Consider the following 23448-nt stretch of genomic DNA (forward strand, 5'->3'; position numbering starts at 1 on the left):
AGACGATTATAATACCTTGTTAAAGTGACCATTTTGTTTAATCTTGCATTCGTAGTTATTTTACTGTAATTTAACAACATAATAACCAGCACAGATAGACAAAGAGACATTCATGGATTTATATTTAAAAGTAACTTTTATTTTCCCCCCTGGACCCAGGGTATGGCAGCTGCATACCCCTGCCATACCCAATTGACGCCCCTGGTGGCCACCTGTGAATTTGAGACGTCGTCTTATTAGTTGTATCTTAACCCATTAACTCATTCTGTGCCTATCCCGAACATGTTCGGGATATGTTCAATCCAAAACAATTTTTTTTTTATTAATTGACTTACCCTGAGCTGCTTGTAGAGTCGTGGGTGGTCCTGGCTCGTCCTACGCTAGCCAGCTAGCCATTTTACATGGTCCGACGATATATTCCATTAAAAATGGTTTAAAATACATTTTTGAGACCCCCAATGTTCACCGAATGTTCAGCGCCGCTTCCGGAACGTAGTCCAGTGTGCCTATCCCGAACATGTTCGGGATTTTTAATGAAATGAATAAAATGATCCGAGGCCTTCTGAAGCCTGAGCCTAAATTTAAAATCCAGTGGTCCAAATCCTGGGGAAGCCATGCCGGCCGTGAGCCGCGAACGTAGCCGCGAATCGCCGCCGAATCCAATGAAAAACCACATCTTTGGAGGCCCATATCTCTGGATTGTGTTTTTAGGGATGTGGCGCGAGGTTTATTTACGGCGAAATCGCCGAAAAATGATCTTTAAAATGACAAAATGGGAATAGCTATTCTGTTAGCATTATCATCCGGGACATTTCCATGACGTGCACGAACGTGAGCACGCGCGTCACTGCAACGTGAGTCCCCGGATGCTAATGCAGTCCCCTATGGGAGAAAGCCTGGCATTCTTTGGCGCCATCTAGGGGCTGGCACTGGTAGGGTTAAGAACCGAGGCTGATTCCACGAATGCCTTCTAAACCAGTAGTTCAAAATGATTCCAAGACTTTTCAAACACTTTTAAAGATTTTTCCGAAATGTTCCAAAATAGCAGATGTACAAGCTGGCAGCGTGGCACGAAGTGACACACTGCCAGCTTGTATATCTGCTATTGTTGAAAAGCCAAAGCTGAAATTTAAAATGATAACTTTCACGGTTTCAGTGTTGTTTTTTACAGTAAATTTTGATTTAGTTTTAGTCATAGTCTTTTGAATAAAATGTAATTTAGTTTTAGTCATAATTCATATAGTCACCTGAAAAGTTTTAGTTTTAGTCTAATTTTACTCGACTAAATATCATAAGATTTTAGGCGACTAAATCTGCAGTTGATTTAGTCAACTAAAATGTATTTTGGCAGGCCTTGATGGCATCGTAATGACTGATTTTAGACTTGGTTGCGTGCTGAAAATAGCGACGCGTTGTGAGCTTGTAGATCTGCCATTTTCAGCACGCAACACCTGAGAGCAACCAAACATAAAATGACTCTCTTCTCCACTAGTCCCTCCCCAACGTTTTAGTCTAGTTTTTATTCCGTTGACGAAATTGACAATATATAGTTTAGTTTTAGTTATCATATCTTAGTTTTTATTTCGTTTTTATTTAGTTTTCGTCAGTGAAAAAAAAGCAGTCGACAAACATTTTTCGTCATAGTTTTAGTCGACGAAATCAACACTGCACGGTTTTAATGTGTTAAAAATACATATTATACATCAGGGGTCGTCAGCAGGGGGTCCGGGACCCCTAGGGGGTCCTCAGAGTTACTGCAGGGGGTCCTCCAAATCTTTGAGTGATAGAAACTTTTTTTCTTCTTTTTTTATATTAACCACTTGAACCCTTACGTCCTTATTCTGAGAACTTTAGCCAAAAATAGCAGATCTACAAGCTCACAACGCCTCGCAGCGCGAGGCGTTGTGAGCTTGTAGATCGGCTTTTTTTGGCAAAGGTTTGGTGTAGAGGGGAAAAAAGACTAAGCACAGAGTGGAAGGTCAAGTTTATTAAGTATTGACGTTTCAAGTGGTTAAATATCTGAAAACACAAATTGACATGAACCCAAAATACACTGACGATCGATCGCGCTGTCAAACAATGAAACTATATGGAACCTATGAACAGGTTGTGGGGGTCCTTGCTTCATCTTTCTCTCAGCTAAGGGGTCCTTGGCCTGAAAACGTTGAAGACAACCGTTATACATTATATCTCTTGATAACATGATCGTTCTGCCGACCGGGCACATTGCACATTGTCTTTGATAGTGTTCCATTGATATGCATATCATGTCTTAGCCTCTCTTAATTTGTTACCACGCAGACAAAGCCTGAATCATCTTCTCCACCAAGCAAATACATAACACTCCTCACGCCTCATTGACTATCGAGTGGCATCATTTGTTTTCTAAAGTTAATTGCGGCGCGTCCACCTCTCTCGCCTATCTTATGCGGGCACTGCCTGGCAATAAGCATACACCATGTTACATCAGTCATATGAAACTAGCCACACGTGAATGATGTATTGAAGCGTGATCTGTGCAGTAGCTGGTGCAGTGTGTTTCCAGTGGTGGAAAGTAGCCCACTGTACTTAACACTTATGTTGCAATGATTTTTTCTCTTCAATGTCTCGCGTTGCCATGGTTACCATAGACTTCCATGTAATTGTGCAATTGTGTAAAAAGTGCAAGCCCATGCCTAGATGATGCACCACGTGTGTAGATGCTGTTCACAGCTTTCAAACAAAAAAATCCGCTTGGAAATCCGTTCAGGCATTCATGATTTATGGGCCATTATGTTTTCTTCAGATGTAAACAAACATGGCTGCCATGTTTGAAAGAATGGGTTGGTATGGGGGTTAAACATGCAATTTCGCGATCGCGATCATGCCTAATACATTTCTGGAGGTCCCAATTTTTTTTTTTGAAAAAATATTTTTTGAATATTTTTTTTTTTTTTTTTTTTTTTCAAAAACGGCCCAAACTCGGGAAACTCGGGGTTGGCACAGCGTTGGTATCAATACAAACTCGGGAAACTCGGGGTTGGCACCAGATGTGTTAAGTACCATTTTGAAGTATTCGTTTTTTACTTTACCAGAGTATTTCCAATTTTCAATATTTTTGCTAATACTCCACTACATCGCAGGGGCAAATATTGTACATTCACTCCCCTAAGATTATTTGAAAATGTTAATTACTAGTTACTTTGTAGATATATATTATTATTACAAAACATATACAGTGTATACTATTTGAAAATCGACAAGCTAACAACGCGCCGTGTTGTGAGCTTAAAAGGATTTTATACATACATCCATACATACATACATAATATACAGTACATACATACATACATACTCAAGTAAATTTGAATACCGGACATTTACTTGTAACAGGGTGTATTTCTACATGGTATTGATTTATATATATATATATATATATATATATATATATATATTATATTATATTATATTATTATATATATAAAAGTTTTTTTTATTTTTATTAAAGTACTTTTTTCCACCGCAGTGTTTCACACTCTGATAGATAGATTGATACCATCCCGCGGGGGATATTCAGGGAAGTTAAGTGATTTCATTTAATTCAAATAATAACAAAATTGCTCGATGTGCTGATAGGACTAGTTACTATAGAGTGTTTGGTCCATATTTTGACTTCAGCCTTATCCCCTGTGAGGAGAAAAACGCAGTTTCAGTTGCTCCACCAAAACTGTTGGGTGACATGGTTTCATCCAATCAGGATAGAGTCCTCGCAAGGCTATTTTCACAATGTCTGCCTCTAATTTGTCCAATGTTTGTCATTTTAGAGGTATTAACATTAAAATGTCACGTTTGAAATGTGCAGATACCCTCTATATACACTTACTGTATACTGTATGTTGGTTTGTTTACTGTTTAGTGAGAAAACAACGTTAACATCCATTCATTCACGGTTTCCTCTGTGTATACGAAGGTAACACGCCCCAGGAGGTGGGACCGTCGCTGGGCCTCAAGAAGTCCAGCTCCCTGGAGAGCCTCCAGACGGCGCTCGCCGAGGCCACGCTCAACGGCGACAGGCCCCGCCCCCACCACATCATCAGGGGGCGGGGCTGCAACGAGAGCTTCCGGGCCGCCATCGACAAGTCCTACGACAAGTGTGGCCTCGCCGCCGGCGCCGGAGCAGAGGACAACAGCATGGAGACGTGTGAGTGGACAGCCACGCCGCACTGTACTAGAGCAGTGGTCGCCAAACATTTTAGCTTGAGACCCAACAGATACATTTGACATTGTGAGCTTGTAGATCTGCTATTTTCACTACTTCTTAACAGTGTTGGGCAATATTACTTAGTAGAGTAATCGTTACTTATTACTTATTACTCCTTGGAAAAAGTAATAATATTATATTACTTATTACTTGGAATCAAGAGTAATATGTAATATATTAAGTTATATTACTTTTTTTTTTTTCCTGCAAAATCTGTTTAGCCAGCTCCTTTTAGAACTGAATCCAATTTATTGGAACAATAAGAGTCTCTGGGATGCGATTAAAGAAATTATAATTGCAGGCTTTGTAATTAATTCATCTCAATTAATCACATTTTAATCACACATCAATATTTGACCTGGGAACAGGTCGCCCCCCGCGGCGGACCCCTCCGCGGCGCCCCCACGGCGGACCCCTCCGCGGCGGACCCCGCGGCGGACCCCTCCGCGGCCGAGAGGAGTGCTTGTAGATTGTAAACGTCCCATCCATGTAAGCGCGTCGCACGCTGTATATGCTCTCTCTGTGACTGTGACAGATCACCAAAAGAAGTCTGGATTTCCGAGGCTAGTGACAGGCAACGCAGCAGCGGCAGCGCTGACACTGGTCCATGCACTGGTCATGACATAAGCAACGTCATAACTGTGCGCGCTGCGCAAATGACTGATCTACAAGCTACATCGCATCTCTGTAGATGTATGTTGATGTCTTGTAGATCTGTTCTTTTTCTGCAATCGGCTAAAATGGCTAGTAACGGAGTAGCGAGGCTTTTTTTTTGCGGAGTAAAGCGTTATATATTACCATTTTTTTTAGAGTAATACCTTACACTACTCGTTACTGGAAAAAGTAATAATATTACAGTAATATATTATTAGTAATTCGTTACTGCCCAACACTGCTTCTTAAACATATTTTATGAAATACTAAAAAGTTGTGAAATAACATAAATATAATACATTTATTTGTTAATGTAGGAAACTGAAAAAAATATTTACTCGCAACCCATCAAAATATTGGTCCGCAACCTGACTGAAGTCGGGAAACTGTGTTCTAGTGCAGTTACTGTACCCTCAAGTAGTTATCTGCATTATTAGCACAAATAGCTTAGCTGGAACAACGGTAAACAAGGGCTTCTTGTGGTTGTGATATCCATTCAACGTCGGGTCGTAAATGACCGGGTTGTCAGACACAGCCAGGGAGGGTCAAAGGGGTAGCGTTCCTCTTCCCAAAGTTGAACTGTGTTTTCAGCTTGAAGGGCGCTTTACCGCAGAGATGCATAGCAGACTGGCACTGCCAACTCAAAAGGCTCTCTCTGTGGGCACGGCCCCTTACAGTTAAATCATCAATAATGAGCCCAATGGGCTATAATAACATGCAATGAAAGATTTACAGTACAATACGGCATACGGGCTCTTGTTTTCTCTGAAGCACATTGCAGTAGTGCCTTGTTTGTATTTCAAGCAACTTAATATAGGCCAACTACACTTCCCGTTGAGGCCTCTCAATTATGAAAAGATTCACCCCAACTAAAGTAGGTTAGGGACTCCCACTTTACTAGACAGAGAGCTCGCCTTGTGTTGTGTGTATGAGATCACATCAACAATAAGCATCTAGATTACAGTCTCATTAATATTCAAAGAGTTAACGTTGAGCAGAATTGTTCGAGACAAGAGACACAACGTGTTCTCCCTGGGGTTGGTAGACACTTTATAGTGCACCGCCATGTATTCCAGCTGACTGCACCAACCAACAGGAAAACACTTGACTTATACGGTCTGTTTACCGACATAAGCCATGGCTCTTTTTTTTATCTTAACACCGGGTGTCTGGTCTGTTGTTGCAAAAAATGTGGAAAAGAAATACCATGCAGGGTTCAATGCAAATGCTATGCAGCGTGCGAGGAATAGCATGTATAAAGACTTAAAGTATAAAGGAAACAACAACAAAAAAAAACGGTATTTTTTAATCTGTGCCACAGCATGTTTGGCGCACGTCGGTTGCAGGTTATCTTTTCTCTCGGGTTCAGTGTATCAGGAGGACGCAACAGGGCCGGAAAAGAAATAGCTTAAGCTTAGTGTTTTTTTAACATTTTGAGGAGGGGCCATGTGAAAGAACGAACACGTTAATTTCCGTCCTTTTCTGAGGGAGTGGTAGAGCATATCTGTCTCTGCGAGGCGCTTGACGACAGAAATACAGAAATACATAACCGCGCGTCTAGAGAGACAGGTGTCTTACACCCGCTGACAGGTAATAACACAGCAACGCCACAGGCTGTAATCGCCCAGATATATATTTCCATCTTCCATTGAAGAATTATATTAAAATGGGGACAAGGGGGGGGGGGGGGGGGGGGGACATTTGAAAAAAAAGAAGGAATTATTTTGCCCGGAAACACTTTGTTCTCATAAGCTGTCGGCGAAGCTGCTAAACGCGGCCTTATCTCTGCGAAAGAAAAATGGGAAAAGCAGGGTTTTTTTTCTCTCTCTCTCTCTCTCTCCTCCCCCTCGCAGAGGTATATCGCGCCCCCTCCCCACCCCACCCCACCCCACCCCCCGTGATATTCAAATAACTCTGTTTTTCAATTTAGATAAAAGCAGCCGGTCTGTGCTCGTCACTGAGGTTAATAGTCAAAGTTGACAGATAAGCTACTCCCGTCTTTCTGCTCCAGGGACTTTTATTGACATAAAATAAAGAACGCATGCCTCGCTAGGAGGAAAATGTGTCCCCACAAGATATCCTGCCCCCCGACAGAATGTATTTCACCACACACCCACCCACCCACCCGCGTGCCCACCCCCTCCTCCGTCGTGTTACTCTGTGTTGCGTCTGTCTTTATATTTCTTTCTTTTTTCGGACAATCTGAACTGCACGGACAGAATCTCTTCTTTCATTTATTGGAATGAAGACTAATTTTGCACTTGTCTGTCACAACATTCGTTGTCGCTGGCAGCTGCAACAGTATGTGGGTCTTTATAATTGAATGGTGTAGGGGGGGGGGGGGGGGGGCCGGGGGGGATGTTCATTATTGTAGACTTTGACTTAAAAGTTACAAACATATTTCCCTTTATTTGACTTTCCCCAACTTTGTATTCATTAGTTCTCCATCAGCGAAGGATTTTTGAATATCTGTTGCTTTTTCAGAGATTTTCAGTGTCATATAGTCATGCTTCTCTTTTCATTCCATTCCTTTTGATAGTGTACGGTTTTTAATTTCCTTTCCTGATTAGCTTCATATTCCTTGAATGACAGTATGTCAAAAGGTGACAGTTTGGGATTATAGCCTCTCACAGTCAGGTCTGTGGGGAATTAAAAATCTACCCCGGAACTCGTTATATACTGTATATCAGGGGTGCCCACACCTTTTTGACGTGAGATCTACTTTTAAAATGACTAGCTCAACATGATCTACCGATCCAAAATGTTTTAGCTGAGGGCCTGAGTGGGGCTTTGGAATAGCAGCACTTGCTGTAAGGGGGAAATAAATGGGAAATACAGGGGGGAATGTCTTCATCCCTTTCTGTATGGAAGTGGTAGGTTTTGGGGTTCTTTATAATGCTACTGAGTGACTTTTGAACAAAGTATTGCATTGGAGGTTTGCCTACTTTAGAAGCCATGAAGGGAGCTGACAGGCCCTTCTTGATGTCATATTGACATATTCTTTTTATATTTTAATTATATATTTTTAGAGGCATGTCATGTGGTCTACCTGCACACCCTTGGTGATCTACTGGTAGATCACGATCTACCTTTTGGGCACCCCTGCTGTATATAGTATGTGTGCATGCATACATACATATACTCCGCACACACGCACACGCACATGCACGCACGCACGCACGCACGCACGCACGCACGCACGCACGCACACACACAGAAATCCTTTGAGAGACCCAGTAGGATTACAATGTTCGGCGCGTTATCTACAGCTTGGCAACATTTAAGGAATAGTGAAATTAGCACTACACTGCTAATCTCTCAGTAAGCGTAATATAGCCAGATGTGGCTCACATCTGCGTCAGGGCCGCCTTCGCACTTAAACAGATGATAAGCAGGCAACCTGAAAGCCTGATTAAACCCATCCTCAGCCATCCAAGACCTTAAAGATGGCGACTCACTCGTTGTTCCTGTCAAAGCCAAAGCTCTGTGGACCAGATTCCCGTCATTTCCTCGGAGAGAGAGGATAAAAGTGGAGCAGTGTTCATTTTGACAGCAAATTTAGATTTAGTTTAAAAATGTAGTCATAAAATGTCACATAGTTTTTAGTCATATTTTTCTTCATCTGAAGTGTTTTGGTTAAATAAATATCATAATTTTCGTAGATTAAATCCACAGTTGATTTTGTCGACAAAAATGTATTTTGGCAGGCCTTGATATGGCGTCGTAATGGCAGATTTTTACTTAGCTGCATGCTGAAAATAGACGATCTACACGCTCAAAACGTGTCGCAGTTTATACATCGGCTATTTTCAGAGCGCAACACCTGAACACATCTTTCGACATACTGTAGTTTTAGTCAACGAAATTAACGTGGCTCCTTTGTTTTTGAAATGTTCTTCTTTTTTCTTTTTCTTTTTTCTTTTTACAGTAGTAGTAGTATGGTCCTACTTAATGTTGCAGAGTGAGAGAGAGAGAGCGCAGACAAGGGCGGCGGTGATTGCGACGCGTGGCACATTTGCAATTAATTCCCCACCACCCCCCATTCCTCTCAACCCCTCCCCCCCCCCCGAGCCCCCGAGCCCTTTTTCGAAGATTATTTAAATGCATAATTAGTGACAGATTAATTACATTTCACACATCGGCCCTGATTAGATGCGGTGGAAAAACTTTCGGTATAATCAACCCTGGCATCACCCAAGGATTTCGGTTTCAATTTGAATGTCTGGGTCGGCATCAGTTCAAACTCAAACTAGAAAAATATTGTTCCTTCGAAACAATTGTGGGCTCGCTTCAAGCCAGAAAACAATGGCTATAAAAGCACAAAATGTCAAGATCGCAGGCAGTGCTCTCTTTGACGTTACTGACGTCAAAGATTGGTCCATTTTGTTCCAAAAATGTGTTATGCAAAAGTTGACCCGCTGGTGGCGCTATAACAGGACAATGTGAGAAGGTTGGTGTCTGTTCCTTGACCTATTGGGAATGTGCTTGCAAGATTTCACGCACATCCCAGGCTGTGTTCATGATTTGAGGTGTTTTTGGCTTTGGACACTTTATCGCTGCTTGCAGCTATATTTATTATTATTATTTTATAATTTTTTTGTGTGCACTTCATAGGCATGTTAGATAAAGGTCCTTAGATTGCGTGTAGAATGTTTCATGCAAATTGCAAAAAAAATCCTAGAATAAAAACGGGTTTAAGCGTTTTACAAACTGCTCAAAATTATATAGCGCCCCCCTTTGGCCATTTGGGGTAAGATTGGTTTCAGTGATATTTGAACTAACCCTCTACACTATTTTGTCATGAAAATGTGACTTTGCTTGTATGTTTTAGAGGCAGAAGAATAATTTGCATAAAAATGCAATATTGTTTGAATTATTTAAAAAAGCATGTTTCAATGTTAAAGAAATCCGATCTGACAGATCTTTAGATATCGGTCCAAAGTTCATGTAAAAAAATGTTTTGTGCACGTGACATGAAAATTCCAGAATAAAAGCGGGTTTACGCATTTTACAAACTGCTCAAAGTGGCGGAAAATCGAAGGGCGGAGCTTACTTAACAACGACACAGATGTCTTCCGCTTGAGTCAAAGCACGCGTGTAACAAGTTGCATGTCTTCAAACGAAACGAGTCATGACTTATGCCCGTTTGAAGTTTGAATTTTCAAACGCTTCGTATAGCGCCCCCCTTTGGCCGATTGGAATAAAATTGGTTTCAGTGATACTTTGACTAACCCTCCACATCTTTGCCAAATGCCATGAACGTGTAACTTTGCATGCATGATTTAGAGGCAGAAGAATAATTTGCATAAAACCGCAATATTTATTGAATTATTAAAAAATGATATTTCACTTTAAAAGAAATCCGCCGAGATAAATCTGACCGTATTGGTCCAAAGTTCATGTGAAAAAAGTTTCGTGCGCGTATCGAAAAAAACCCAGGAGGAGATAGATTTTTACTGTTTTTCATATAATTCCGAATTGTGGGAGACCTAAAGGTCAGAGGTCAAAAGTTAGAGGGTAAAAGTTGTTCGGCATGAGGAGACGCATAAGTGTATACAGGTTTCATGGCTGTATGTATAACACAGCATGAGCTATACCTGTTCAAAGATCGCACTTTCGAAGGCTTCCTACAGCGCCACCATTTGGCCGATTGCTGTATAAAGTAATAGCACACGTCGCCACTGTAAGCTGAACACATTGATGTTTTTATTTTCATTTTCTCACTAAGTATGTAGGAGTAGAAAGGAACCGAAAATCCCGTCTACTTACTAGATAAATAAATAATGACAATATCTAAAGTGTGCTCGCCTTATAGGCGAGCCCACAATTATGATCCCTTGGTTGATAGGAGTATCATCATTATCGCTGTCCAAATTTCGACCTCACAGTTGATCTACGAATTTGGAGGGGAACAAATAGAAAGTCTTGTGTTTTCCTTGGCGACCAATACCTGAACAGCAAACATTCAAAACATAATCGTCGGGGGCTTGTGAACGTTGTGCATGTTCAAGAGGAAACAGTATAACCTCAAAGTTCTCCAACTCTGAGACAAGCTTCAAAGTAAATATATTCAGCTTTAATGAAGCGCATGGGTTCAGCGCGCTTGTGTTCAAAGACTCTGTGCCATGTGGGACACAGCTATCCCATTGATAGCTAGTTTTTCTTTCACTCTTCGAAGACAGAAGTGTTACTTAGGAACTCTGTAAAATAATCAAGCGTGTGCCGCTTCCGACGGCGCCTCTGTCCCAGAGGAGAATGTTTGATGAAAGTTTGTTTGTTTTTGCCCGTCTGCTTGTTCGTTTTTTTTTTCTTCCTATTAGTCACTGTTACTGTCTTGTTTATCTTATGTCTCTCTACGCTTTGTCTGTGTGTCTGCCCTGCCCCCGTCGACGTCCCCCTGTCCCCCTCCCAGTGGACGAGGACACGGAGGGGAGCATCCGCTCCACGTCCACCAGCGCCGACCTCGTCCTGCCCGACCCGTCCAGGGACGACGCCAAGAAGGACCGGGACAAAGGCGGCAGGGAGAAAAACAAGGACCGAGACAGGGACAAGAACAGGTCCAAGAAGGGCGTGCTCAAGGGCCTCGGCGAGATGTTCAGGTGAGATTGAGAGGAGACGGTTGTCAAGGTCCTGGGTTGAGATGTGCACAGGGTTCCCACGGTCATGAAATTCCTGAAAATATTTTGAAATTAGAAAAATATTTTTCCAGTACTGGAACAGTTTTGGAATTGATCAAGGGTCCTGGTAGCCTGACACTCAGCCTGAATTGACATTTCGTTTCACTCCATTATTCAGTCTGAACTCACTTCCACCGAAGGCGATTGCAGGGATGGGCAAAAAAAAAGGCAGTCTTCAGCGATTGGTTCAGTGTGGCTGGCTAGTGGCTAGCCTGTTGCTTGCTAGTGCTACTTGCTAACCAAAGAAACAGGCAGAATAGGAGCACTACGAACTAGTAATCAAACACAACATAACATGCCTGCTACTGGTGTTTCATAGCGAGATCGTTACGATCGCATTTTACCGCAATTTACCGCATTTTATCGCGACGCGATGCGCGGTACGGTACGGCGGCGGCGCTGGTGTACTTGGAAACACACATGAGTTCTGGGAAACCCCCACCCACGCTGATCACAAGACGCTGATTCACGACGCTGATTCGCCGATCGGATTTTCAACCGAGGCAGACCTCTTCATTGAGAGCGATGCTAGACCTGAATCGCCAAAACAAAAAAATTAAAGGGGTTTGGCTAGCGATTCAGGGTCTGGAACTAGGCTAGGGTCCTGGAAGATCCTGGAAAAAATAGCTATGCATTGTCTTTGGTTATTGATTTTGTTAATACCTCTGAAAATTGTCAAATATTAGAGGCAGAAATTGTGAAAATAGCCAATCTACTTTGCGAGGCGTTGTGAGCATGTAGATCGGCTATTTTCACAATAGAACCGTGTTATACAAAATTCCTCAACTCTTAGTGCTCGTCAGGGTGCCGGGGTCCCCAGTTAAAATATGATTATTTCGGGGGTCATGGCCTGAAAAGGTTGAGAACCACTGGCATACACTACCTGTCTTTCTTTAGGCATTGTGCATAGGAGTAAGCGACTTGTTATTGAACTGAATTATTGTTATATAGTCCTGGAAATTGGGTTAAATACTCTGGAAAAGTTTTGGAAAAGTTTTGGAAATTAATTGGTAAAAATGTGTGGGAACCCTGTGTGCAGGTGAGAGGGCCCGGTTTTTGAAAGTCCTGGGTTGAGGTGTACGCGTTGAGGACATTGCTATCCCGGCAGGCTCATGCTCAGAATTATCCTACTTTTCGGGGGCGCGGTGGCACAGTCGGTATAGCGTTGTCGCCTCACAGCTAGATGAGACGTGTTAGATTCCTGCCCAGGACACTGTGGACGCTGGGGGGCGTGTTCTCTCCCTCCGCGTCATCAGTGCCCGTACCCTAGGTGGGGTTGGCAAAAAGGGCCTTTCTGTGTCCCTTAGGTTAGACTTGCAGTAATCCTGGTCTCTATACTGCCTTCCCCTGGTCAGCTATAGGGCACCTGATGGAGGGGAAAGGAACTGGTTGGAATAACGTGTTCCTTCCACGTGCTACGTCCTACCAGGGAAACTCCCCCCTGTCAGGTGATAAGATGCAGCCTGCTCACTCCTCATGCACTGAATGAAGCATGAGCTCAGTTCTGAGCTTTCCCCAGGTTGGTAGGGGGAGACTAGCACCCAGGATTACAGCTTAGGCCAGGGGTCTTCAACAGGGGGTCTGGGACCCCTAAGGGGTCCACAGAGTTACTACAGGGGGTCCTCCAAATCTTTGTGTGATAGAAACGTTTTTCCTGAGAACTTTAGCCAAAAATAGCCGATCTACAAGCTCACAACGCCTCGTGCTGCGAGGCGTTGTGAGCTTGTAGATCGGCTATTTTAGGCAAAGGGGTTTAGTGTAGATGGGAAAAAGAACAGACTAAGTACAGAGCGAAAGGTCACGTTTATATAAGTATTGACGGTTCAAGTGGATATCTGAAAACACAAATTGACATGAATCCAAAATTCACTGATGATTGTGCTGTCAAACGATGAAACTATATGGAATCCATGAACAGGTTGTGGGGGTCCCTGCTTCATCTCTCTCCCAACTAAGGGGTCCTTGGCCTGAAAACGTTGAAGACCCCTGGCTTAGGCAATTGGCACTGGGTGAAAAATGGCTTAAAACAAAACAAAAGGGGAAAAAAAGAAGACAAAAAATAATAATTATATCCTACTCTTCCAAATGCTCCATCCCTGTTCGATTCAGTCCAGTCGTCCCTTTGGACCACTGAGAACATTATGGAATATGAATGCGTTGGCAGGATGTTGTCAGTGCTAATCGGGGGACCCCGCTGCTCGTTGAACCCTGCGAGGGGGTTTGAGGAGGGGGGTTGTCGACCTCTGGGTTGCCCCAGGCGTATTGGAGGCAGACAATGTCATACAATGTTTTATTCATAGTCGTGCGCGTGGCATTCTCCTCCTCCACCCAAACACGTTCAGCATTTGTTAACCAGCCCATATTACTTGTACCAATGTGGGAAAACTGTGATTCAGATTGAAATCACTTGCAGTGGATGAAATGTTGGATATTGTGCAGAAATCGTCCGTTTGGGAATTACGGTATTTCGTATTAGGATTGATATTGGTATTGTCTGCCGTGGTGTTGAGTGGTTGTCACAAATGTGTGAAAGCACATGTACTGTTGTAGGGGGTCCACTACATCTCTCCCTGCAGCTAAGGGGTCCTCCTTGGCCTGGAAAAAATAAATAATAATCTTTATCTGTTTTGTATGTGTCTATGGAGTTAATATTAATCTAATAGACTCCCAGGTGTGGTTGTAATATGTCTTCCCTGTGTATTTTTGGTTACTTCCTGAAAGCTGGGAGCCTCTGAGTCAAAAGGCCCAACTGGAATGCACTGATATAATGACATCATAATGATAGTATCACCCCCTCCCCTTTTTACCATTCAACAACACTGTGGGTGTGGCTAATGTAAGCTGGACACCACCCACCTGACAACCAGGCATACTTAATGAGTAGGTGGGTGTGGCCACATAAACACATAATTTTAACACTTTCTGTGCACCATTTTGAAAAAGATCTTCCAAGTATAATCATAATACCTGATGATTATGTTGTAGGGGAGGAAAAATCACGGCACCCCATCTTTAAAGTTGTACCATGTAACTTTTTTTATAAAACAAATCTTAAAATTGTCCTAACTGTTAAATCGCTAAAGTTTTAGAACACCCACTCCGTTATTTTCAGCTTCTGAAGCCTTCTCTTTATATGTTTTCTATGATCCTGGCCGTGGACCGGATTTCGCGCCAAAATGATGTAATCTGCATCATCTGTATACGTTGTGTATACGTTGCCCAATCACATCGCCGATCATGCACACATGGTACACTACCGGCCAATCACAGCTTATCTGCTCTGGTCTCCAGGAAGCGCCTCCGCTTGGCTACAGTGTTTACCATGGTGAAGGATTTTAACCTCTTAATCCACAAATCCTGGCCAGAAAATTACGTTCTACCATGCGTTCTACCCCTCCACGGATTACTACCGGTCGCGGTGGTTTGCGGCGCCGCTCCGGTGGTCCGCGGCGGTGGTCCGCGACGACTCCGGCCGAAAAACGGCCGAAAAAAGCAATACCGCTACTGACCACTAGTTGAACTTACACAGTATAGCTTTAACACTTCTACTGCCAGATTTATCATTTATTTATTGGGGCTGGTGCCAGCAAAAAGCAGCTTACCTTTGCGATGTTATAGAAAATTAGCTATTGATTCTTTCCAAACTTAATTCATTTTACAATCGACGCTCATATGTGTACTTTAGCCAAACTGGCGGCAAAGGGCAGCCTTATGCAAAGAATAAATGTGAATTGGGCCGCTCCGCTTGCCATACATTCAGAGCATAGAAATGCATTTTCTAGATCAGATCCACAGAAAACAACCAGGAAGTGATTTGGGACTCCATTATTGCTAGCGTGCGGTGGATTTTTGAGAGCAGCGTTACGGGAGATGTTTTTACTGTACACGGCGGCGTGACCCCTCATCAGCTTACAGTCATCAGACAAGGTAAAAAGAACGAGCCGCATTGGCAGCGCGCTTGGTTCAAAATTGGGGCGAATGGGAACGTCCGAAGCAGTAAAAGAGTTAATTGATTTTATTAACACTCATATTACACCTATCCAAAAGCGCGTGCCTTGCGTCATGTTTTATGCAGAGGAGAACCCAGCTAATAGCGAGATGAAAATAAACAACCTGGGGGTTCAAATTAAGGGCTGACAAGGGAGACACATTCCTGAACCCTGTTTGCCAGGGGGGGAAATTAACGAGGGAGAGCCACATTAATTACGTTGGACTCTGTGCTCATTTCAATATGGCATATATTAAAGGTTTGGAGGCGGTGCGGTCCGTTATCATCATCCCCGTAAGTTGTTTTCGCGCGGATAAGCTTAATGGGATTAGCTCGCGTATCGCGGCACAGTAACGCCTCAGTAATGAACAATAAAGACAACAACTTGTGTTGTGAGGGGTCATGATTGAGGGGGAACTCGGAGAGCTCGCTTATCTGTCGCTGTTGGTGCTTTGGCTTACTTTCTGATTGTAGTTGGGACCCGCAGCGCGGAGAAAACAAAACACAGACGCTAATTGCTCGCATAGGGCTCGCGTAGACTGTCAAAAAGCACATAAATGGAGACGTAACATACCTATGCACCTGCCCCCAGAGGCTTCAATTGGGTCTGGCAAGGTATGGCAACATGACTGGTGTCTTGCACGTGCGTGCAAGACACAAGTCATGTTGCCATACCTTAGCTTTTTCTGAACTGACGCCACTGCCTGCCCCCCCGACAGACACAAATACACATGACCACGTGCACGCATGCAAAGGCAACACGCCGATCCTCAAGCAGTGGTGGAAAAGGTATTCACTTTTTCTTTTTTTTTTCAAGTAAAAGTATCAATACTGCAATGTAGAAATGTATATATATATATATATATATATATATATATATATATATAATATAAAAGTATCGGTATCAAAATGTACTTAAAGTACCAAAAATAGAAAGTACTCATTGAGCAGAATGTCCCATTTCATGTTTAGAAATGAATAAAATGACATTGTTTTTGTTTTTGTTGAAAATAGCAGATCTACAAGCTCACATTGCATTGTGAGCTTTGCAGATCGGCTATTTTCTAATGGCCGAAATATACATAGGGTTGAAGTGGTTAGTGTGTTTTGTAATAATAATCACAATCTACAAAGTAACTAGTTACTAAACTACTTTTCATATATTTGTAGTGGAGTAAAAGTACAATATTTGCCTCTGAGATGTAGTGTATTAGAAGTAAAAGTACAGAAAACTGGAAATACTCCATTAAGTAGTACTTGAGTACAAGTACTTAGCTACTTTACACCACTGTCCACATTTATTTATGCACGCACACACTCCTACTGTGCATGTGTGTGTTACTTAACATGAAGTGGACATGTTCATTAACACATTGTGGACCTCCACACACACACACACACACACACACACACACACACACACACACACACGCACGCACGCACGCACGCACGCACGCACGCACGCACGCACGCAGTGTGCTTGATTAGTAAATGTAAGGTGTAAATTATAGCTGCGGGGTTGGCGCCCAGGGATGACATGCAATCAGCTCTATAGGCAGAGGGTGATGATCTGAGTGTGCTGACCGTCCTCCCCTGGTTGGAGGTGTCAGGCCCTTGCCGTGCCCTCCCCTCCACTCATCGCTCTTCATCATCCCTGAGTGCCACCGCTGCACCGCACTCAGGAGTTGGCACACGGTGCAGCCTATGTCCCCTCCCTGACACTCGCCCCCTCTCTCTCCACCCTCTCTCGCCCCGTTGCATTTATGCTCCAGGCCAGTGGTGTGAAGTAACGAAGTAGATTTACTTAAGCACCATACTTATTAAGTACACTTTTGAGGTATTTGTACTTTACTTAGTATTTCAAATTTCCCCATTACTTTTACTTTTACGCCACTACATCTCGGATCCGAATATTGTACTTTTACTCCACTGCATTTGTTTGAGCATTTTAGTTACTAGTTACTAGGCGGGCAACGGTTCCGTTTTTTTGAGGGGCAGGCGGGTCTGGTTTAGATTTGTATATAATAGCGGGTAGCGGATCGGCCTGTGGTTCTGATTATTGACGGGCGGGGCGGGCACTGGATGTCAACATTTGACTCGTGCAGGACTCTGCTTTGACTTAAGTAAAACATTCAAGTACTTTTTTTCACCACTACTCCAGTCCCCTGCTTTCTTCGAGAAATGCTCTCAGATGCTATCTGGCACACTTTCTCCCCGTTGCAATAAAGGCATTCATCTCCTCAGATGGCCCTCAGAGAGAGAGAGAGAGCTCTCACGTTTCATCACCAACAAAATGCACACTTCACAAATACTGTCGACGTCCCTCAGTGTCTCTCTTTCTCTTTCTTTTCATCCTCTCTCTCAAGGCTCTCTCTCTCTCTATCTCCTTCTCTGTGTCTGTCTCTCTCTCTCTCTCTCTCTATCTCCTTCTCTGTGTCTCTCTCTCTCTCTCTATCTCCTTCTCTGTGTCTCTCTCTCTCTCTCTCTCTATCTCCTTCTCTGTGTCTCTCTCTCTCTCTCTTCTCTCTTTCTCTGTGTCACCCTCCGCGCCGTATCCGACGCCCCCGGGCCTCACATGAGAGGCGATTCTGAACGGCTTTAGAAAGTTTCCGAGATTGAAACGTAAGTCAGGTGAGTAGTAGAGTAGAGACGTGCGAATGTGTCCCTACGGATATAAAGGCAAAACTTTTTTTTCTTCAGTCGGGAAGGCAAAGAAATCCAGTGATATTCCGAACGAACGAATGCACGCCTTGGCACTGGAGATAGAGCCCACTTGGAGAGGATTAGTGGGTTCACTCTTTATGTGCGCGTGACGGGCCGGGGGAAGGAGATAATGGTGAGATACCGAGAGATGTCTCACTTTCAATGAGTCTTTTTCCCTTTTGACAGTAGTTTGACAGTAATTCAAAAATGAAGACTTTTCTCGCAGAGAAGTGTGTGTGTGTGCGTGCGTGCGTGCGTGCGTGTGTGTGTGCGTGCATGTCAGGGACGTGCAGAGAATGTTAGAGAGGCAGGGGCTGAAATGTCTAAAATGGCCTTTTGGTGGAAATATTGAAAATAGCAGACCTCCAAGCTCACAATGCGTCGCTCTGCGACGCGTTGTGAGCTTGGAGGTCGGCTATTTTCGGTGCTTGATATCACACAATCTACCTAATATTGAGCGACGCGTTGTGAGCTTGGAGGTCGGCTATTTTCGGTGCTTGATATCACACAATCTAGCTAATACTGGAGATGTGGCATAACGCCATGGATCTCTACACAGAGAGGACAATTCTTTCAACATAAGACCCTGCATTCAAGTTCAGGAGAGTTTGGACAAGGCGATGCTCTTGAATGCTGCCTTCAGGTATGGCATGGAAAGAGGGGCATTTGCATTTCTTTCACCATAGTAAAAACTGCATTCATGGTCTGGAGAGGGCACTTTTTACAGACGAGTAAAAGGGCAGGGGCTCAAGCCCCCTTTGATGTCTACACTACAGTATGTGTGCACGTGATGTGCGCCTGATGTGTGTGCGTGGGGAGGAGTGTTTGAGTGTGCAGTGGGGGTGAGTGTGTGTCTTAGTGAGGAGGGTCTTTTAGGCTGTCAAGAACTTGTGAAGCTCGTATATGAACCGTGTACTTTGCATGAGCGACTTTGAATGCACCAATGTATCGCAGTGCATCAAAAGCCCCCCCCCCCCCAACCCCACGATTAGCTTAACGCCTCGCATGCGCTCATCTCCGTGATCTAATTTGCATCAAGTGGACATTTCCACGTGACAAGCGCACACACACACACACACATGCACGCACGCAGGGGTGTCACACCAAATTCTGGGCCCTGGGTACAAGGGTTCACTGCGGGCCCCCCATGAATGTTCTTCATAGGGGGAGGGGGTTTAACCCATTTAGACTGGGAACGCATTATTACATGTTGTTTTGTGCATTAACTATTGAATAATAGCAGATATACAAGCTCACAGCGCGGCACCGAGTGCCGCGCTGCGAGCTTGTACATCTGCTATTTTTGAAAAATAGTGAAAATTTGTCTTTGAATATGTCAAACGCTTCTAAGGTTTTTTGAAAAAACTATGTTTCTGTGTCAGTGGTGCTCAAACCTTTTCACGTGAAGGACCCCCAAAATGATATGTATTTGGCCACGGACCACCATCTCAAAATATTTAGTTCCAGGAACCCCCAGAAGCAAAATTTGGGTTACAAATGTTCACTTAAAAATACATATATTAAAAGATTTGCACACATTTTCACGACTTTTCAAAAATAGCAGATCTACAAGCTCGCAGCGCAGCACTCGGTGCCGCACTGTGAGCTTGTATATCTGCCATTTTTCAATAGCTAAAGTGTAAAATAATAAAGGCCCCTCCACCTTGGGCCCTAGTAACTCAGTCCCACTCCACCCCCCCCCCCCCCCCCCCCCCCCCAACACAAGATTTACACGTTCACAACGCAAGTGCAGATCGAGTCTGAGCGTCGCGTTGGGAACATCCAGATCGGCACGCTTCGGTCGCGCAACTCCGCCAAAAAAAAGGGGGGGATTCTAATTTTTTTCTCTGTCTTTTTACCTTCCTCACATATTTACATTTCTCACACGTGTGTTCATCCCTCTAAGGAGATTTGAAGGGGTTTGCTTGCAATTTGAGCTCATCTGCATGCATGCGTGACTTTCGGACGGGCGCTGCATGATGCATGCGCACAGCGTTGCGTGCAACACCACCTAATGGACAGCCTGATTGGGAGTGCATTAACATCAGAGCCAGGGGAGACGGGTAAGATGGCGTGATGTGAGGGGTGGGGTGAAAGAGAGAGAGAGAGAGAGAGAGAGAGAGAGAGAGTGAGAGGTGGGGGGGGTTGGAGCACAGAGGCATAAGACAGTGGTTCTCAACCTGTGGGTCGGGACCCCCAGGGGGGTTCCCAAATTATTTTGGGGGGTCCCCAGATGATTAACTTAATGTGCAACAGTGTATAGAGGGTATATGCACATTTTCTAAAGTTACAATTTAAGGACTTTTTTAAAACCTCTAAAATGACAAATTAAACATTGTGAAAATAGCCGATCTAAATGCTCACAACGCCTCGCAACGCGTGGCGTTGTGAGCATGTAGATCTGCTATTTTCACAATAGAACCGTGTTATACAACATGTAATGCCTCAACTCTTAGTGCTCCGCCAGGTAAAAAATGATTCTTTTGGGGGTCGCGGCCTGAAAAGGTTGAGAACCACTGGCATAAGACACAGAGATAAATAGACCAGGGGTCTTCAACAGGGGGTCCAGGGACCCCTAGGGGGGCTCCTAAGAGTTACTATACAGGCGGCCAGCCAAATCTTTGTGTGAAGGGAACCCGTTTCTTTTTTACACTTGAATAGCATCCCTATTCTGGGGGCCGAAAATATAACGATCCACAGTCAAGCATGCGACGCCTCGCAGTGCGAGGCCGGGTGCGCTTGTAGATCGGCTATGCTGCAAGGGCGTTGTGTGCTTGTAGATCGGACATTTTCAGCAAAGAGATTCAGCGCATAGGGAAAAAAAGAGCAGGCCAAGTCAGGGGCGGCTCCTCTATATGGGCTAGAGGGGCTTAGCCCCTCCTATCTTATGGGGGAAATATCCCTTAAAAAAATAAATAAAATAAAAATAAAAAGTTTTTTTTTTTTTTTTTTAGAAGAAATATTATTTTTATATGCTGGTGGAACCTAAAGCAGTAACACATCAAAAAGTTACAAAAAAACACCAAATATGTCCAAATGGGCTGAGTTCTTTTAGCCCAAGCCAGCTTTCATTGACTATCATTGAAGAATGATTGACAGCTTAGTGAGCTTACATGCCACGCCTGCTTCATATTCTTAACATTGTGGGGCTAGTTTCTGTCAGCCCAAAGAACACGCCCAGTTCTGTGACATCACTGTGTGATTATCGTTGAGCTGGGTGATTGACAGCTGGCATGCCACGCCTGCTTCATTTAGTCCCTGTTTGGGCTAATTTCATTCAGCCCGTAGGACGTGCCCACTGCAGTTCCACCATGTGACTGGCTTTTAACCAATGTCTGATGTCTGTGTTTGAGGAAGAGAAATACAATGTCGCGGGACAATTCAAATGGACTTATTATTTACTTTTTAATCGATTTTCTGTCATGTTCGTGGGAGAAAAAATAGAAGTCAAGAGACTGGTGGTGCAAATACAAAAGGAAAGACCACAAAATCATACATTTGTTGTGAAATGCTTGCCTTTTGGAGGAGAGTGCACAGTGGACCCAGTCATTCTAAAGGTATCGTGAATTTCATTTATCTGACAAAGTTAAGAATGGTCGCTGCTTTAATAACATTGGAAATGTGCTGTGGATTAGATGCCTGTCTTTAGATGCTGTTGTCGTGACTGCGTGCCTGTGTGTGTGTGTGTGTGTGTGTGTGTGTGTGTGTGTGTGTGTGTGTGTGTGTGTGTGTGTGTTTGTTTTGATTCGTGTCTGTACCGCGTGCGTTTGCGTTGGTACCGCTCGCACGCGCGTTAGTGTGTCACACAGTGTGTGTGTGTCTGTTTGTTTTGATTCGTGTCTGTACCGCGTGGGTTCGCGTCGGTATTGCGCGCATTCGTGCATGTGTTTTGGTGCTTCGGTTTGTGTCAGTGGCGTGGCACTGTGGAGAGAGAGAGAGAGAGAGAGAGAGAGAGAGAGAGAGAGAGAGAGAGAGAGAGAGAGAGAGAGAGAGAGAGAGAGTGGCACTTTAAAAGCAGTTATATGGAAAGGGAGACAGAGATTATTTTGTATCATAATGTAATGCTTTGGCAATATAAGGTCCACCTCAAGCTGTAATAATCAAACCTTTTCATTAGTTGTCTGGTTCTGGTCTTATATTTTGTTTAAAAAGTACATGATGTTCTTGTGTGACCCTTAATTTAGGATTGTGTTATTCCTATGCTTAAAATGATGAGTATTGTCAACTCCACCAATAATGATGATAGTTATCTGCACATACAAACATAATGTTCACTGGAGCAGTGGAACCCCTGTTTGTTGTGGGCACTTCTGTTCATGTGAATCTCTTGCTATAACAAAGTACAGTAGTGTCATTGCTGTAACTTGGCATCTGGAATGTGATGTTGCTGCAGGGTGAACTATGGCTAGCATATAGTATAATATGATGCTGTTGCTGCAGAGGGAACTATGGCTAGTAATAGTATATAGTGTGATGGATTTATTGATGTAGCAGAGTGGCTCACTGCCTCAGCCTGATAGCCTCAAAAGTCTAGTATTTCCCTCAGTCCATAGGGATATCCCTTTGGAACAATGGTTAAGATATTGGACTTCCACACGCGGGATACCCGAGTTCGAATCCCGGGCGTTACATTAGCCCTACCACCCAAAATCACCAAGAGCCGCTACTGGGCCAAGTACAGAGTACAGCATTGAGGGTTTAACTGGTTAAATGTCTGAAAATACACATTAACACGAATCCAACTTGAAAACAGAAAAGATAAGTCAACCAACAAAACAAAAAACAAAAAAGAAGGTGTATGAAGCTATCTATGAAATCTATGAAAACGTTTATTCTGCAGCACTATTCATACAATATGTAGTGGAGGAGATCCCTGCTTCATCTCTCTTTCTCTCTTAGCCAGGGGTCTTCAACAGGGGGTCCGGGACCCCTAGGGGGTCCTCAGAGTTACTACAGGGGGTCCTCCAAATCTCTGTGTGATAGAAACATTTTTTTCTCCTTTTTTATATTAACCACTTGAACCCTAGCGTCCATATTCTGAGAACTTTAGCCAAAAATAGCAGATCTACAAGCTCACAACGCCTCGCAGCAAAGAGCTTTGGTGTAGAAGGGAAAAAGAGCAGACCAAGTACGGAGTGAAAGGTCAAGTTTATTAAGTGTTGACGGTTCAAGTGGTTAAATATCTG

General features: G+C 43.6%; 1 protein-coding gene across 1 annotated transcript in view; it reads left to right on the plus strand.

Moving 5' to 3' along the window:
• Positions 1–23448, plus strand: part of LOC308306798 (partitioning defective 3 homolog) — an 806734-nt gene that overhangs the window by 558660 nt on the left and 224626 nt on the right. Inside the window, exons 18-19 of the mRNA XM_080751840.1 lie at positions 3950–4180; positions 11307–11493. Coding sequence (XP_080607966.1) covers positions 3950–4180; positions 11307–11493 — 418 coding nt within the window. The remainder of the gene's footprint in view (positions 1–3949; positions 4181–11306; positions 11494–23448) is intronic.

Source organism: Nannobrachium achirus, assembly GCF_963921795.1.
Source record: "Nannobrachium achirus genome assembly, chromosome: 21".
NCBI classification, from domain to species: domain Eukaryota; kingdom Metazoa; phylum Chordata; class Actinopteri; order Myctophiformes; family Myctophidae; genus Nannobrachium; species Nannobrachium achirus.